This window comes from Suillus paluster, assembly GCF_016628075.1.
Source record: "Suillus paluster strain FC165 chromosome Unknown EDB91scaffold_40, whole genome shotgun sequence".
Lineage (NCBI taxonomy): Eukaryota > Fungi > Basidiomycota > Agaricomycetes > Boletales > Suillaceae > Suillus > Suillus paluster.
Window position 1 is genome coordinate 203,864 of NW_024537600.1, and position 15,184 is coordinate 219,047.

The 15,184-nt window shown below is 48.6% G+C and overlaps 7 protein-coding genes across 7 annotated transcripts; 3 read left to right on the forward strand and 4 right to left on the reverse strand.

Moving 5' to 3' along the window:
• Nucleotides 1-57: 57 nt before the first annotated feature.
• EDB91DRAFT_1294266 (uncharacterized protein) lies at nucleotides 58-1,620 on the reverse strand (the record flags this gene model as incomplete). The annotated part of the gene is made up of 5 exons (XM_041324893.1): nucleotides 58-577; nucleotides 631-989; nucleotides 1,040-1,397; nucleotides 1,450-1,498; nucleotides 1,564-1,620. 5 exons carry the CDS (start codon nucleotides 1,618-1,620, stop codon nucleotides 558-560), a joined length of 843 nt encoding a protein of 280 aa, XP_041175541.1. The 3' UTR covers nucleotides 58-557.
• Nucleotides 1,621-2,228: 608 nt separating this feature from the next.
• Nucleotides 2,229-3,144, reverse strand: EDB91DRAFT_1143098 (uncharacterized protein). Its single transcript, XM_041319075.1, has 3 exons — nucleotides 3,004-3,144; nucleotides 2,800-2,946; nucleotides 2,229-2,748 (listed from the first exon to the last, which is right to left on the reverse strand). Exons 2-3 carry the CDS (start codon nucleotides 2,904-2,906, stop codon nucleotides 2,520-2,522), a joined length of 336 nt encoding a protein of 111 aa, XP_041175542.1. The 5' UTR covers nucleotides 2,907-2,946; nucleotides 3,004-3,144; the 3' UTR covers nucleotides 2,229-2,519.
• On the reverse strand, nucleotides 3,123-3,805 carry EDB91DRAFT_1348121 (uncharacterized protein; the record flags this gene model as incomplete). The annotated part of the gene is made up of 2 exons (XM_041325951.1): nucleotides 3,123-3,368; nucleotides 3,438-3,805. The coding sequence occupies 2 exons, from the start codon at nucleotides 3,803-3,805 to the stop codon at nucleotides 3,320-3,322; spliced, it is 417 nt and encodes a 138-aa protein (XP_041175543.1). The 3' UTR covers nucleotides 3,123-3,319.
• Nucleotides 3,806-4,352: 547 nt separating this feature from the next.
• On the forward strand, nucleotides 4,353-6,422 carry EDB91DRAFT_539339 (eukaryotic translation initiation factor 4A-like protein). Its single transcript, XM_041327648.1, has 4 exons — nucleotides 4,353-4,686; nucleotides 4,745-5,420; nucleotides 5,481-5,609; nucleotides 5,661-6,422. Exons 1-4 carry the CDS (start codon nucleotides 4,646-4,648, stop codon nucleotides 6,288-6,290), a joined length of 1,476 nt encoding a protein of 491 aa, XP_041175544.1. The 5' UTR covers nucleotides 4,353-4,645; the 3' UTR covers nucleotides 6,291-6,422.
• Nucleotides 6,423-7,281: 859 nt separating this feature from the next.
• On the forward strand, nucleotides 7,282-10,364 carry EDB91DRAFT_539424 (permease for cytosine/purines, uracil, thiamine, allantoin-domain-containing protein). The gene is made up of 16 exons (XM_041327649.1): nucleotides 7,282-7,820; nucleotides 7,879-7,943; nucleotides 7,998-8,013; nucleotides 8,069-8,082; nucleotides 8,138-8,350; nucleotides 8,402-8,487; nucleotides 8,541-8,646; nucleotides 8,696-8,887; nucleotides 8,934-9,147; nucleotides 9,199-9,234; nucleotides 9,284-9,288; nucleotides 9,340-9,406; nucleotides 9,460-9,597; nucleotides 9,646-9,749; nucleotides 9,799-9,857; nucleotides 9,907-10,364. Exons 1-16 carry the CDS (start codon nucleotides 7,734-7,736, stop codon nucleotides 10,128-10,130), a joined length of 1,626 nt encoding a protein of 541 aa, XP_041175545.1. The 5' UTR covers nucleotides 7,282-7,733; the 3' UTR covers nucleotides 10,131-10,364.
• Nucleotides 10,365-11,044: 680 nt separating this feature from the next.
• On the forward strand, nucleotides 11,045-11,461 carry EDB91DRAFT_1348125 (uncharacterized protein; the record flags this gene model as incomplete). Its single annotated transcript, XM_041325952.1, has 2 exons — nucleotides 11,045-11,251; nucleotides 11,303-11,461. The coding sequence occupies exons 1-2, from the start codon at nucleotides 11,171-11,173 to the stop codon at nucleotides 11,459-11,461; spliced, it is 240 nt and encodes a 79-aa protein (XP_041175546.1). The 5' UTR covers nucleotides 11,045-11,170.
• Nucleotides 11,462-11,835: 374 nt separating this feature from the next.
• Nucleotides 11,836-14,632, reverse strand: EDB91DRAFT_1250158 (WD40-repeat-containing domain protein; the record flags this gene model as incomplete). Its single annotated transcript, XM_041323192.1, has 9 exons — nucleotides 11,836-12,573; nucleotides 12,633-13,313; nucleotides 13,357-13,719; nucleotides 13,768-13,903; nucleotides 13,953-14,099; nucleotides 14,156-14,255; nucleotides 14,306-14,400; nucleotides 14,454-14,566; nucleotides 14,615-14,632. The coding sequence occupies 9 exons, from the start codon at nucleotides 14,630-14,632 to the stop codon at nucleotides 11,836-11,838; spliced, it is 2,391 nt and encodes a 796-aa protein (XP_041175547.1).
• Nucleotides 14,633-15,184: the final 552 nt, after the last annotated feature.

Sequence of the window (15,184 nt, forward strand, 5' to 3'; positions counted from 1 at the left end):
CTGCTGGCCTTCGGACAAGTCGGGACGAATACGCTGTAAGAGGTTGCAAGTAGTTTCCAATTTCTTCGATTCTGCCATTTCAAAGCAAGCTAATAAGTAACTTTCCCCTCATCCGTGGGACAGCCCGGTACCACGACTCAGCGGTCAGTACGCTGGCAAAGGCTGGCAATCGAATCGTTATACTAAGATAACAGTGGTTGCTTGAACCCTCGCGGACTGACTGGCAACAACCCTAGAACAATAAAATAAAATTCTGACCTAGCTGTACTTTTCAACGACTATACTTTACAACCCTCCTGTCCATGGAGCGTGTCCAGTGCCTGACTGCGGGCACCGCCTTTGCCTGGAAACATCAATTTACGGGTCAACATCGAGTCATGCCGTCCTGGTCAGGAACTGTAGCGGTGCCCAAAACATCGTTGTGTTTGACTTCGATGACCATCGTCATGCAACATGCTCCTTTTCCCCTTACGTACCTAGGTGGTCGGTACGTCTATAATCCATGCCACATATTCTCCAAAATCTTAGTCTGAGCGTTGTCATAGCACACGTATCAATCAGAAAACAGATCCACCGCCTGGATGATTTTTGTCAAGTATTCACATCCAAACATGGATTGCGGGAACATACCGTCTACAAGAATATCAGTCCCGTTGATGTACCTCCCCGCACGGCTGCAGAGGAGCACAACAACACCCGTCAGCTCGCTCGGGTCCCCCATGCGTCCCATGGGGTTTCTCGAGTACCATAGATCCCTAGCTTCTTCAAGCCCTGGACCTTCATTCAATATCGTGTCCATATATCCTGGGCTGATGCTGTTGACACGGATACCATAACGAGCCCACTCGGCAGCGAGAGAGCTCTTGAGCTGCAGGAGCGCGCCCTTGGAAACGTTGTACGCGACCTGCGGCTGCGGGAAATTGACACTGTGCGCGGAGATGGATGCTGTGAAGACGATGCTACCGCCTGTCCCTTGTTTGACCATCTGCCTTTCAGACTGTCAGGATGTAGGTTTTGGCTTCAAATGGGGTTGATTTACTTTGCTGCTGCTTGGGCGCACAGCCAGCTTCCTGTCGTATTGATGTCAAGGGTACGCTTCCACTCATCAAGAGCAACATCAAGGGCGTGGTTACAAGCGACCACACCTGCAAAGCACAGGAGAATATCAACGCTTCCGAGCTCGTCAGTAGTCTCCGCGACGGCTGCTTGAACGACCTGCTGGTCGCGAACGTCCACCTTCCTCGTGATGATCTTTGCCGATGGGAAATCAGAACGCAACTTATCAACAACATCCAGGGATTGCGCTGGATTGACGTCAAATAGCGACACGCCCGATGCGCCATGCTCCAGGAGGGCACGCGCTGCCTCGATCCCAAGGTTGCCACACCCTCCGCTGACTGATAATTTATTTCATATCAAGATCGGCACACTTCACGCGACTATACCCACCGATCGCGTTTCCTTTGACAGAGAACCTCGCCTGCCGCCTTTTCTGTGACTATAAGGTTGCCTGACAAGGGGGTATGGGGTCTGGTTAGCGGATTAGACTTCTCAGAAAGCTACCATCTGAGGGAGAACACGGCTGGTAAGGTCATCTCTGGATGCTGGCGCGGGACCCATGTCTGTGGCACACGATGATGAGTATGTCGGAAGGGAACTGATGGCTTTGGATCAGACCCGTGACGCACGAGACTTCAGTGAGCTTGATGCGACTTGGCCAATTCGCACGATTACGATACTTCTCGATACTTTTCCATACTGGTAGTAGGTTCGAGTTAGTCCCTCTTGGTCTCCCTTAGGCAGACCAAATAGAATGAAGAGTTTCCTCTAGTCAGACCATATAGAAGAAAGACCATCGTTCCTTCGTGATTGGTTCGAGTCATCCACAGTAACCCACCGTTTGTGCCTTGCATCGCGGGGCTGCAACATGATCGTCGAATCACATTATGCACTTAGAGAATTCTTGTGGGTATATTTTTTATGCAATGTGGAGCTATGTATGGCCAGTCTAATGCCTCTAATCTGGACACTCGCTTACTACAAGTGCAAGGTTAACGTTCACCTTTAATAATCTAGTTGACTGATCTCCAGTTGCTAAAAATGCTCGCTCGCGAGCAAAATCTTCGTCAAATCACTTGCAAAACATGCACTCAGCCTCGGGCAATTCATACATACATAATATCTGTCAGAGCTTTGACTGCCTTGACAAAACACCATATTTTCTGTGCACAAAGTTGGCCATAATTTGCGCTGCACGGGTAGTTAAACAAGAATTAATTAGTTCCTTTGAGGTAACGTACCAAGCGCTTCCGGACACTGCTAAGGAATCTAAACTACAATCATGTTAGATACAGGAATTATTCAGGACGAGATACAGACGAGATGACCAGATTTGATGATAATATTAGATGAATTTGCTGGTCTGCGTCAAACACGCTCCTTCGCGACTTGCTCTGTCATTGGCCTGTCGCATAGTGCCTATTAGTGAGTGAGTTTCTCCTGCTTGACTGGCTTACGCATCATGACGGAGTTTCGCGGGGACAATCCACAGCAACTCGATGTTCTCGTCGAGCTTTGCGGCTAGCTCGTGGGTTGGCATAGGCGAGAACTTCATGGATGACAGGCATTTTCAATCTGACACGTCCGCTTTCATCCTCGTGCGGTCCATAATTGACATAGAGCCGAAGTACGTTAGGATGCCAAGCGGAGAACGTGTGTGAAAATTTGAAGGAATGCAAGGCATCCTCCCTGCAATCGTAGTCAGTACTCTGATGCGAGTGATGATCGAAATTTAAACACCATGATGGCCATCGTTCGCGCCTTATCAAGGTAGTTCTAATTAGGAACTTGTTGAACGCCCACACACCTCCTAGGAATGGATCGATTATTGCATCGATGAGGATCATCGAAGGAAACAAGGCCGGAAAATTCAACGCGGCTAAAGACCTGTTAAATACCATGAGATTCAATGAACCACTGAAAAAGAAAACACGAATGGCATACACGGAGCAACCTCCGAACGAGTATCCCGCTACGACAAGGATGCGGGAAGAGAAACCGTTCTTTTGCCGTGATTCGCCAATGGACGCAGGAAGGCGATGAAGTTGAATGGGTAGCGCAATGTTTCTACCTCTTCTGGCATGTAATTGATGAGAAATTTTGCAATAGTCTCTTGCATTGTCAGCCAGTCAGCTGTTGTCAATTGATTCCAAGCAAGCGGGCATGAAAGGCGTCCTCTTACACCCACTACCACTGAGATTCTGTCCGTTTAGCAGAGCAGAGTCCCCATGTTGCACTTAGTCCCATGACCATATCTCATCTATGACGCCACAGACAGATAGTAAATGACATAGAGTGATCTCCCATGTCTAATCGTAACGGATAGTCAGACTCTTATTTTCCTATCATGCGGACAATGGACACTGGAAAGGACTCACTTCCTTCGGAAAGTCCGCTTCGTTCCGACATTAGCCTCCTTGTCCTTTTTTGCATATCGGTTGACGCAATTCCATAACAGATTTTCGTTCGTAACCCCGAAATGGTCGGCGCCCCCTTGCCGGACCTGTTGTTCCGTGAATTCCACTCCCGACTTCTTGATATCTTTCAAGGTTCTCTTCGAAGTGGGAGGTGGCTCGGGAACTGGAGCTTCTGGGGTGATTCTGGGATTGGCTGCAGGTATGATATGAGTGCTGATGTTATAGATGCCAAGTAATTTATCGGTCCGGGGCTTGGAGGGCAAGGGCAGGACCTCGATGGGCTCTTGATGAGGTTTAAATGGCCCCCATGGGCGTGGTTTCACAGCCATCCGGAGTGTTGTAGGGGTATAAGTGAACGAGGGGGCGCCATTGGATGTTAAAGCACCTTACGAAACCTAATCTTATGTATGTAGGTTTTGTTCTCGCACGCCCAGGAAGAAAGAATTCGAAACACAAGCCAGGAGAGTCAGGGCAGTGCGGTGGTATTGTGTGGAGATCATCATCCGTACATAAGTTCCGTACTCGACGCAATTGGGCCAGGGTTTGGGGCGAAAGGCGGAGAGGCACGCCGACCAATAGGCAACCAGACATGCAAAGTCTAATGGTCGAATCAACCATTTCGTTCAAAACCCTCACGAGCGACAACCAAGTGAGTTACAGTAGTTGTCCCAACGCATTAATTTATTAGATGCTTACTGCATGATCATCAGAAGCAAGGTAAGCCATGTGCCCTCCTGAGTAATTATTCTGAGGTGAGCGTGAAACACTCTACGAATGCCGCATCGCCGAGTTGGGGTCAGGACAGACGCTCATATATGCGTTTAGCGATCAACGTTGCTTTAGATGTAAAGTAGGAAGTAAGCGGGTCCAATAGGTCGTGAGAAAACGGGAAACCTTGAATGAAATAGTCTTGTAGAACGGGTTTTACACTTGACCAACTCACAACTCAAACATCCTTCAAGCCTTTCAAGCCTTTACAACAAACCTCGTCGTCGCTAGCCTATCGAATCTTTTTTGGCGCGACTAAGAAACAAAGGAGTTACCGATCCACAAATACTCAAACTTCAGTGCAGACTCGTGGCTGATCAAACTCGACCTTGCCTTTTTACATCCTCCAATAGCGACTAAACCATCCTACTTTCAGTGCTCATCAACATCAATTTCTGCACATGTCTCAATCAGCAAGACCATCCACTTCTACATCCACCTCGTAAGATCTTCTTTCCTCTTTTTAACTTATCTTTTTTAATTCAATTTTGATTTCGTAGCTCATCCGCAACTCCCAGTGACGCTTCTTGGAGGGCGGGTCTTCGTCCACCACCAAAAGACTTGCGCCCACAGACAGAAGATGTCACAAAGACCAAAGGAACCGAATTTGAAGACATGTTCCTCCGTCGTGAACTCCTTATGGGCATTTTCGAAGCAGGTTTCGAAAGACCTTCACCTATACAAGAAGAAGCCATCCCAGTCGCCCTCACCAAACGTGACATTCTTGCTCGTGCTAAAAACGGGACCGGCAAAACTGCCGCTTTCGTTATACCCTCCCTACAGCAGATTGATGTCGGCAAGAATAAGATTCAAGCCCTACTCCTCGTCCCTACTCGTGAACTTGCCCTCCAGACATCCCAGGTCTGTAAAATACTGGGAAAACATATGGGTATCCAGGTCATGGTGACCACAGGTGGCACGACCCTTAAAGATGATATTATGCGCTTATCAGAGACGGTCCATGTACTCGTTGGAACACCGGGACGTATCCTGGATCTAGCTGGCAAGAACGTCGCTGATCTCAGCGAGTGTCCCGTGTTCGTCATGGACGAGGCAGACAAACTTTTGTCGCCCGAGTTTACTCCTGTCATGGAGCAATTGCTCTCTTTCCTTCCTGCGGATCGTCAGGTCATGCTTTTCAGCGCAACCTTCCCTATGATGGTGAAGGACTTCAAGGTAGGCTCGCCACGAATACAGCCCTTGTTACCAGTGTTTGATGTATTTCTTTTTGTGTAGGACAAACGCATGAGAACCCCCTACGAGATAAATCTTATGGAGGAGCTCACCTTACGTGGTGTCACGCAGTATTACGCTTATGTCGAGGAACGGCAGAAGGTTCACTGTCTGAACACCCTCTTCTCTAAAGTAAGTTCCTGCACATCAGCCCCCCTCTCCTTGCTGACCATCCGTCTCCAGTTGCAAATTAATCAATCCATCATCTTCTGTAACTCTACCAACCGCGTCGAGCTTCTCGCAAAGAAAGTCACCGACCTCGGCTATTCCTGTTTCTACTCCCACGCCAAGATGCTTCAGTCACATCGTAATCGCGTATTCCACGACTTCCGCAATGGGGTCTGCCGGAACCTCGTCTGTTCAGACCTGTTGACCCGAGGAATCGATATCCAGGCGGTCAACGTCGTAATCAACTTTGACTTTCCCAAGAACTCGGAGACGTACCTCCACCGCATTGGTCGTTCCGGTCGGTTCGGGCACTTGGGTCTTGCTATCAATCTGGTCACCTATGAGGACCGTTTCAACTTATATCGCATCGAACAGGAGCTGGGCACCGAGATCCAGCCAATTCCCCAGACTATCGACAAGGGCCTTTATGTCGCGCCCAGCGTCGTTGAGGATGCCCCGCAGAAGCCCCAGCCTCAGCCACAACCATCTCAGCAGCAGCGACAACAAACAACTCCTCAGCAAGCTCCAAGCAACGGCCCGGGTCGCCAGAACGGGGGACCGCCTGCACCCCCGCAAGGGCAACAAGCCCAACGAGGAGGTTATGCTAACCAGGCAGCGCACCGTAACGGCACTCCCGCACGATGAGCTGTTTCCTTTATGAGGCGTGTTGGAGGGGGGGAGGAGGAGGAGGAGGAGGCTGCCATCACCGTTCGAACATCATTCTCATCCATCATCGTCAGCCGTCATCTCGACATCTCGTATTCCAGGGGTCGTGTTTCCCTTTGTTCGGCATCGCCATGTCCATGAATCTCACTGCTCTGGCATCGGTCACATCTTGCGCTCCGTCCTTTTTTTCTCGCTTGTTTTTGCGTGTTCGATTATATATATCATATTAGGTTACACTACGCTCATAGTCTGGCCCCTACGTACGTACTACTCGAGAGTCGAGTTTTTTTGCTGATGGTGAATGGTGTGGGTGGTGGTCTCGGGGTGGTTGTTGGGATTGGTGTTGGGGTTGGGATTAGTGTGGGGGGTTTGGAATGATGTTTGTGTAGTTCTGACTTTTGTCTGGCACCGTATTCTGTGTCGGACGTTATTGGTACTACCGGTGACAATACACACTTCATTCCCCAAAACCTGATGTTGGCGAATTGCACTTGGTCTTTCGAATTCCCAGACCGGCACTCTTGAACCGGTCACTCCTTTCGAGCGCTAACATATGCACCAGTACTTACTGCCAACACATTTATAGCAAGGAACGATGTCTTTCTTCGTATTGGTCTACGTACCTACCGCCCAGATTCCAGGGTACACAAGACGTTATTGGGGTTGGTATGCGACGTTACCAAACGATAAGTCCTCGATCGGGAACTACTGAACGGGAATTCCGAAGTTGCCAACATAGCAGGCGCTTCCCCAGTATAGAATAGGAACGAAGGCTATCCTCCAAGCTTCGCCTACAAATTGCCTTGGGGCCCACGAGGGTTAGTACTTGAATTCAGGCAGTCCACGGCAAACTACATTCCCGAGGCAAATTTGGAGGTCTCGAATCTCGAGGGCTCTCAGTGTCAGGTCTGCCTATCCCTACTTTCGGGCACTTCAGTAGCAGGTGACCCTATCGGCTTCCTTGGCCTATGCCAACCAAACGATAACTGCTGTAATATTTTCGGATTCCTTGCTGACACCAGGTCTAATCATCTTGCCAAGGATGAAATCACTTCAAGAGTCTCGACTGCTTCCATCAACATTGATATGATCATAAGTATGTTATCTGTGGGAGATGCCGGAAGTTATCCTCCTCTACACACACGTCGTGCGCGTGACAAAGTGAGCCTCATTTTTCAACCTCCTCTGCTACGACGGCTCCCCTATCGTCCGGCGCTAGGCACACCATGATGGGAGAGTTCATGTCGATGACCTTGTTATCGGGCTTTTATTAGCGATCGCCGTAGGAGGGATTCATTTTACTCGCTGCAGATCCCTCCGACGGTTTGATACTCAGTTGAAGATAAGCGGATTGTGTTACATAAATACGGCGTGCTTAATATTTGCACCTTCTATGCCCGGCGTTTGCTCCAGTTGCGACCAATGGACTTTGCAAGAAAACTTATCAAAGCGCTCGAGGTCCCCCATACCCATGAAGAGGGTGCTTCTAGCGGCTTGCAATTTGTTTCGGTGAGTTTAAATTTCTGATCAGGTGTTTCGAATTTAGGCTTACTCTGTTGCTCTTCAGAGCGACGACCTGCTGCCTGTTCCGGTTGAGGAAAGAACATGGACTGCATTCAGTTATGTCTCTTTGTGAGGACTGATTTTTTTTAGATTGACTGTGCAACTGACACTCTTCTTGGACAGTTGGGGGAGCACTTCGGTTGGTATTGATTTATCAAAATTACACAGAACGCTCATAGAAGATCTACTCATAGATCAATGTTTCAACGTTTGTTGCTACAAATTTTCAGTTCGCAACATGACCTCACACTTGTTCCCTGCAGATGGATGGTAACCTCTAGCATGATTGTCCTCGGCATGTCATGGTGGCAAGCCTGGCTGAGCATCTGGATTGGTTATGGTGTAATGACGCCGTTTGTCATACTGGCGGGTCGACCAGGTTCTGTATTCCACATAACGTTCCCTGTCGTCAACCGTGCCAGCTTCGGAATATTTGGAAGTTTGTGGTGCGTGTTCAACAGAGCGACAATGGCATGGTAGGTGCATACGATACCCCCCGTGCTGTGCTGTGTTCACTTCATTTGCAGTATCTGGTACGGAGTGCAATCTAGTATCGGCGGCACATGCGTCTTGGTGATGCTTCGTGCAATGTGGCCAAGTGTCAATGATATCCGTGAGTCCAACGATGAGATGGGTTCTTTGTGATTTGATATTCACACGACGAAGCAAATTCCATGCCGTTGTCCTCTGGCACCAATACAAGGGATTTCATGTGCTTCTTGATTTTTTGGATTATATCTTTGCCTTTCATATGGCCTCCTGTGCACACAATGTACGTTTAACGAGGTTATTCAGAAGGATTACTGATGAACTTGTAACAGTCGCCACTTCTTCACGTTTAAGACGATCATCACGTCCATTGCCTGTCTCATCTTTATGATTTGGTGCATTATCAAGGCAAAAGGTGTTGGACCTGTTGTTAAACAGCCAGGGACTCTACATGGCTCAGAACTGGCCTGGTCCATGATCGTGGGTGCTGGCGCATGCATCAGTAACCTCATAACACTGACAACGTATGCCCACCGTGCTTTCATATATAATGTCTTACCATATTTGCAGGAACGCGCCAGATTTTGGGTCACGAGCGAAGACTAAATCTGCACCGATCTATTCCCAGCTCTGGTCCATCCCCTTCTCTTATGGTTCTATCTGTCTCCTTGGTGTCATCGTCAGTTCATCATCGCAAACAATCTACGGGGAAACGATTTGGTCACCTGTGGACTTGCTAGCCAGGTTCTTAGACGATAACCCATCCCCTGCTACTCGATTTGGTGTGAGTTTGAATATCGGATGGTATTTCACACTGATGAGAGGGTTATCATAGGTCTGGTTCATCGCCGCCTCGTTCATCATAGCTCAGGTAGGCACCATACTGACCTCCTAACCGACGTAATGCTGATTTATCTCAGATAGGGTATGGAACGAACACATGAGTCTCTGGCATAGCTCACGCCCTCGTTTTCAGAACGAACATATCCGCTAACTCGGTCAGTGCGGGGTGTGATCTGACGGCGCTATTTCCACGTTTCATCGTAAATCATTCGCTCCATGCATGTGTCCAAGGAAGTACTTACTAGCATCTCAGAATATCAGACGCGGCGGGTATATATCAGCCATTGTCGGACTCGTCATGTGTCCCTGGAATCTGGTGTCGAGCAGCAGCCGCTTCACGTCCTATATGACTGCGTACTCGGTTTTCCTGAGCGCGATCGCAGGAGTTATGGTGAGTGGACCTGGACATGGTTTTATTTTGACTCAATATGCCCCATAGGTCACCGAGTACTGGTTTGTGCGCAAGGGCCATTATAACGTTGCTGACCTCTACGTCACCCGCAAAGGGAGCTGGTATTGGTACAATTATGGTTTCAATCCCAGGTCCGTGGGAGATTACTGTTGGCTCTCCATTGCTCACCCGAGTTTAAAGAGCATACGCAGCATATGTGGCAGGCATCCTCATCAATGTAGTTGGCTTTGTTGGGGATAGTACGTCCCTTTAGTTTGTATTTCGCTTGCGGTACTCACAATTTCACAGCTGGAGTACCAGTACCAGTAGCTGCAACTCACATATTTGACTTGTCCTTCTTCACAGGATTTGGTACATCCGGTATCGTGTACTACATATTGAACAGGATATTTACAGTTCCGGGAGCTTCCGATATATTTGAGGAAATAGATGTATCTGGGTACGAGGAAAGGATGACGAGTAGCGACGAAGATACAAAGGACGACATCATTGAGAAGGAATCTTCCGCATAGATTGAATAGTCCTCGGAAGTAGACTTATGCAGCGTGTTTATTAGATGATCCAAGGAGATTCAAGTTGAATTCAGAGATACGATTTGATTATGATTGACGTACGTCAAATACTAGTATGTGGTTACAGTGCTCAAAGGACTCGCCCTCGGACGCCGATCTATTCGTCAGGATAGAGGACCCAGGTGAGCTCCCGCGTCAGGTTTCTGCAACTCGAGCAGTGATATTCAGGTACTAGTAACGTCATAGACGAGGCAGAGGGTCCCATATCGCACCAATGGTGAGAACTAACGTAGTGTTCTCAGTCAACATTCACTATGAACACAACACGCCCTATGAGTTCTCAAAGGACGAGGACAGGTAGAGCTTGAGATCCGTATTATTCAGCATTTTAAAACCAACTCGACTTTCACCCAGACACTGGTTGGCGGGATAGTATTGGTAGGCTCAGGCCGTGGAGCTTTCAATGCAGAAACGTCGAGCTCGAAAGAACCAATAGATCTTGTTCATGACAGAGCTCTCCCTACATGCCGGTCTTTCTAGGCCACCGATCTGACGAAATATTTCAGGGGAATACCGTATTTACGAAGAACATCCCACTGACAGTACAAGCAACCCTGCTACACTTCGAGCCTGGATTCACTGCAGGTACCCAGACTTCGCGCAGGTCAAGCTGTTCCACATGCGCCACGACCAATCCCAATGTACCGGGCCAGCTCCAGGAGAAGAACCCACTGCACAGTGCACTGACGGAGGCGATGGGAGGGTTTATACAAAGGCTCCTGCATACGTCGATACCTATAACAAAGAAAAAATGAGTGAAATTCTTGACGTCGGCGATGTATTTACTTTCATGTCATCCCTTCATTAACTGTCGCGCCAAGGGATAACCCCGGCCAATGACCGAAAACAGCATTTGCAATACACAAGGACCCAGAGACGTAAATATCACCAGCTAGGTGACATCATAACTCAGGTCACCCACTCCTATAAGGACACGAGGTCTCTTTCACTACCACCATCAGCAGAGAATCAATTTCAAGATGCACCCAACCTCTAATTTCCGCCAGCAGGGAGATATGTCCCAGCGATACTGGCATAATCAGCCCCCACGGAACAGATTTGTGCGCTGAATGGTTCGGAACTCTGACCGTGACTGCTCATCATCCACGCAGTTTATCATGACCGCAACCCTCCTTGCTGGGACAGGGCTTGCGTATTATTGGGGTTACCGGGGTGTGGAACGGAGGCACAGTGCTGACAGTGAGTATCATGATCACCTTCAGGAAATTGTGTTCAGAGCATATTTCCTAGAAATTTCTGCGAAGAAGTAATCAATATGTCACGGGCTTCGTGTCGTGGGAGTACGAGGAATGTTTTACTAGTCCCCCTTGGTGTGGTGAAAGTTTGGTATTAATTTATGTCCATCTATCCTACTTTTATTTGACACATAATGTTCCGATCCCACTACTGTCCGTAAGATGACAAGCCCAATAAGTATTTTTGAACGCTCACACCTTTCCTAGGGTGGTTAACTATCTGAACCATTTTGCGACATGGCATCTTCTAGTCCATGTTTGACCACTGACTGGTCAATGAGATACTGCAACGTTGATGTATTTTCGTCACATCTGGACAACAATCAATAAGATCCAAACGCCCATGGAAGTAAAGACGCACAGCCTTGATATGGACCCCTCTACGTCACCTAATGCCTTCTGGGCTGCTCGCAATACTGGTGCGTGTTCACCGCTACTGATCCCTCAGGAAGCGACCAGTGTGCCGTGATCACGGTCTGCACCCAAATGAGGTCGAACTCGAGATGAGGGCTTTTCTCTAGATGCTCCGAGGTGAACCGAAGGAGTGCAGGGACATAAACATCAGGCATCTGTCGTGCAACAAGTCGTATATCACTGTGGGGAATGCGCTCGTAAACTTGCTGTATGATGGGCTTTTCGTTCAAGCGGAATGCAAGAACAAGCGCCTTCAGGTACTCGCCCTCTGCGAGGATATTGAGCACAGCTTGTGGAGTGAGATCTAACGTGAGGTCGAAAGGGTCGAACATGACGGTATCGTCAAGAGAGTAGATCAAGAGACCTTCTGTGCTTGCGGCTGCCCAAGCACGTCCTGTTGGTGAGAAGCGCACACATTTCGTGCGTGCTTCTTGGCGGTGCTTTCGTACAGACATATCACCCGCTCCTCTTGATGCTCCCGGTAAAGCCGTATCCATCCTATCTTCTAGGTCGCTGGCATCGCCGCGGTCATCAATAAGATCGATGTTAATACCCGCATCGTTAACCTTGCGACTGTCTAGGAACTCCTGAGTGCCATCCAGCGAGAGGTTTTCTGAAATCTGGAACTTCTTCACCAGCACCCCTTCCCCTCCACGCACGTCATATAGACAGACGTACTTGCTATTCCCACCAGGCAAGTAAACACGACCCATCTGCGGTATATGCAAGGCTCGTGAACGCCTTCGTGGAGGAGCTGTTGGCAGCCTGCTACTCGATCATCGGCTTTCCGTCCTCCAGAAACATCCTTGCGGCCATCAATGACATTTGACTGCTTGCCGGATCGCACATCAAATAATGTGATTTGGCCATCAAGCGTCGACGCTCCTAACTCCACACCGTCCGGACGGAATGCAATTGAGAGAACATCAGAGGAGAGGGTAAGAGGCTCCACAGCGCGTGATCTACCGAAAACGTTCCAAATGCGAATGGTGCGGTCCCAGGAGCCACTCGCTAGTTGATTAGCACCCGTTGGCGAGAAGGCAAGCGCAGATACAGGTGCTTCATGACCAGCGAGAATATCGAGGAGCTTCCCGGTCTGGACTGACCACATAAAGACTTCGAACGTGTCTGTTGAGCCTGCGGCAACAACCTCTCCCGATGGATCGACTGCTATGGAAGAAAACTGAACAGGCGATGGGGAGGTGAACGTTCGGAAATTGCGATACCGAACTAGGTCGAATGCACGAACGGTACCATCAAGGGATGCAGAGAAGAGAATGGAGCCGTGCTTTGCAAATGTGATGTCCATGATGGGTGCCGTGTGCTCGGAGAATGTTACGAAGCAGAAGCCATTTTGTACGGACCAGACTTTCAGCTTGCCATCATCACCCCCCGTGGCGATGGTCTGCCCATCTGGAGCGTAAACCAGGGTGTTCATATCGAAATAGTGCCCCTGTTGTTTGAGGAATGTAGGACTCTGATTGCCACTCCCAGACAAGGAGCTGTCCAAGCCTGCGTGCACCGAAGGCAAGCCACTCTCCAGATGGAGATATCGCAACAGATGAAATCTTCTCCTGCGAGATGCTCAGGGTATGGATATTTGTGAAGGCCGGAAGCTCCCAAAGTCCAAACACTCCACTGGAAAAACCAACGACTAATAGGTTTGAAGATGGGTGGAAGGTAGTACAGACCACCTTCGTATTTGGGAGATTGAAATAGTGGCGGTCATGTACACCCCACCTTGTCTGAGGAATTGAACGTGCGAAGGTTGAAGAAACAGGCTGTAGAGCCTCAGCGTCGTCTGGTTCGTCTTTTGCCGTCCATGTGAAGACAGCACCATCACGACTGACGGTATATATCTGGGCATATGTAAATCCAAGAGAAGATGAAAGACTGGCATAACTCACGAATTTGCCATTGGCGGAGAAGTATGCTCCAACGACAGCGTCCTTATGACCAGCAAACGTTTTCGGTCGAAAGCCTTCCAAGGGATCGAGGGTGAATAATCGGGCGGTCATGTCGCGCGATGTTGTTATAAAGCAGCTGATCATACTGAGCTGAGTGATCAACTACAACATTTAGATGCACTCACGTTGAATCTGGTGACCATCGAATACTGGATACCTCATCATGATGCCCCGTGTATGTACGGTGGAGTACAAAGGGTGCGAACTCCCGGACTAGGTGATTTGGCGTGCGCCAAACTTGTACATGGGACTCATGGGTCACTGCGATGAACCTGTGGCGTGATCATAACATGGAAGGCATCAATCGCAGGAAATACGCAGAACTCACTTTCCATCATGTGAAAATTGTATGTCCTTGACAGGTTTTTGGAAGTTGAAATGATGCAAAACCACGCCTCTCTTAAAATTTACGAGTAACGCTCTGCCATCTAGATGAAATCGTGAGTATTCGCAAGAACGTGAAAGCATCCTAACGAACCTTCATCGATAGATACCAGAACGTTCCCATCTGGACTGAGGGCGATTGCAGCAATATTTTTGCGATTCTCGACTGGTAGCGTTCGGGATTTATTGCTTAGGAAGAGCGTCATCCTTCAGGATCTCTCATAGCTATGAGACGCACTTACTTGACCAAATCAAACACTGATACTCGATTCCCGACAGGACTCAGCAGGGTGTTTCCATCGGGAGTAAAAAGAATGTTCCCTTGTTGATAAACTGTCCCGCAGATGTTGGAGAACTAAGTAGATGGTAAACTTCTGTTGCTGCCGACTGGTCAAAGTCTCACCTTGTAATTCGCCTTCATGGGCTCTGAAAGGACGGCTGGCAAGCAAAAGCTTATTTAAAGCTTGTCAAAAGTGTGCTCACGAAGTTATGAGGTTCAAGCACTCTCGAAAACCATCACGTGACACTATTGGTTAGACTTGCTACCAACATTTTAGAAATCAAATAGTTCTGTAGTACCGAGAACATTTGCTAGGTAGTGACCAGTTTGACCTCAAGAACACAATTGCAAAGAGTGGAGTGGACATCAGCTCCTATCAAGTATCTTCTGGTTGAAAACGAATACCCAAAACACAAGTGAAGGATTTTGAATCACAAGGAGCACCATTCACTGTCACATTATCGTGGCAAGGTACTCCACTTACCCATTCGCCACCCTTCCCTCCAGTATTTTCTGAGGTGTCTTCTCGTACCTCGCGCTGAATCTAATAATTTTATAAGCTCGCCCGCTGCCGTCCCATTCGGACGCTTGAGCCAGCTTGTTGGGATCATTCCTCCAGGAATGCGGAAAGCTGATTGCTAGTGTGTGAAGACACGAGTCATATCTCCGCCGTTCAGTTGACGGGAAATCAGA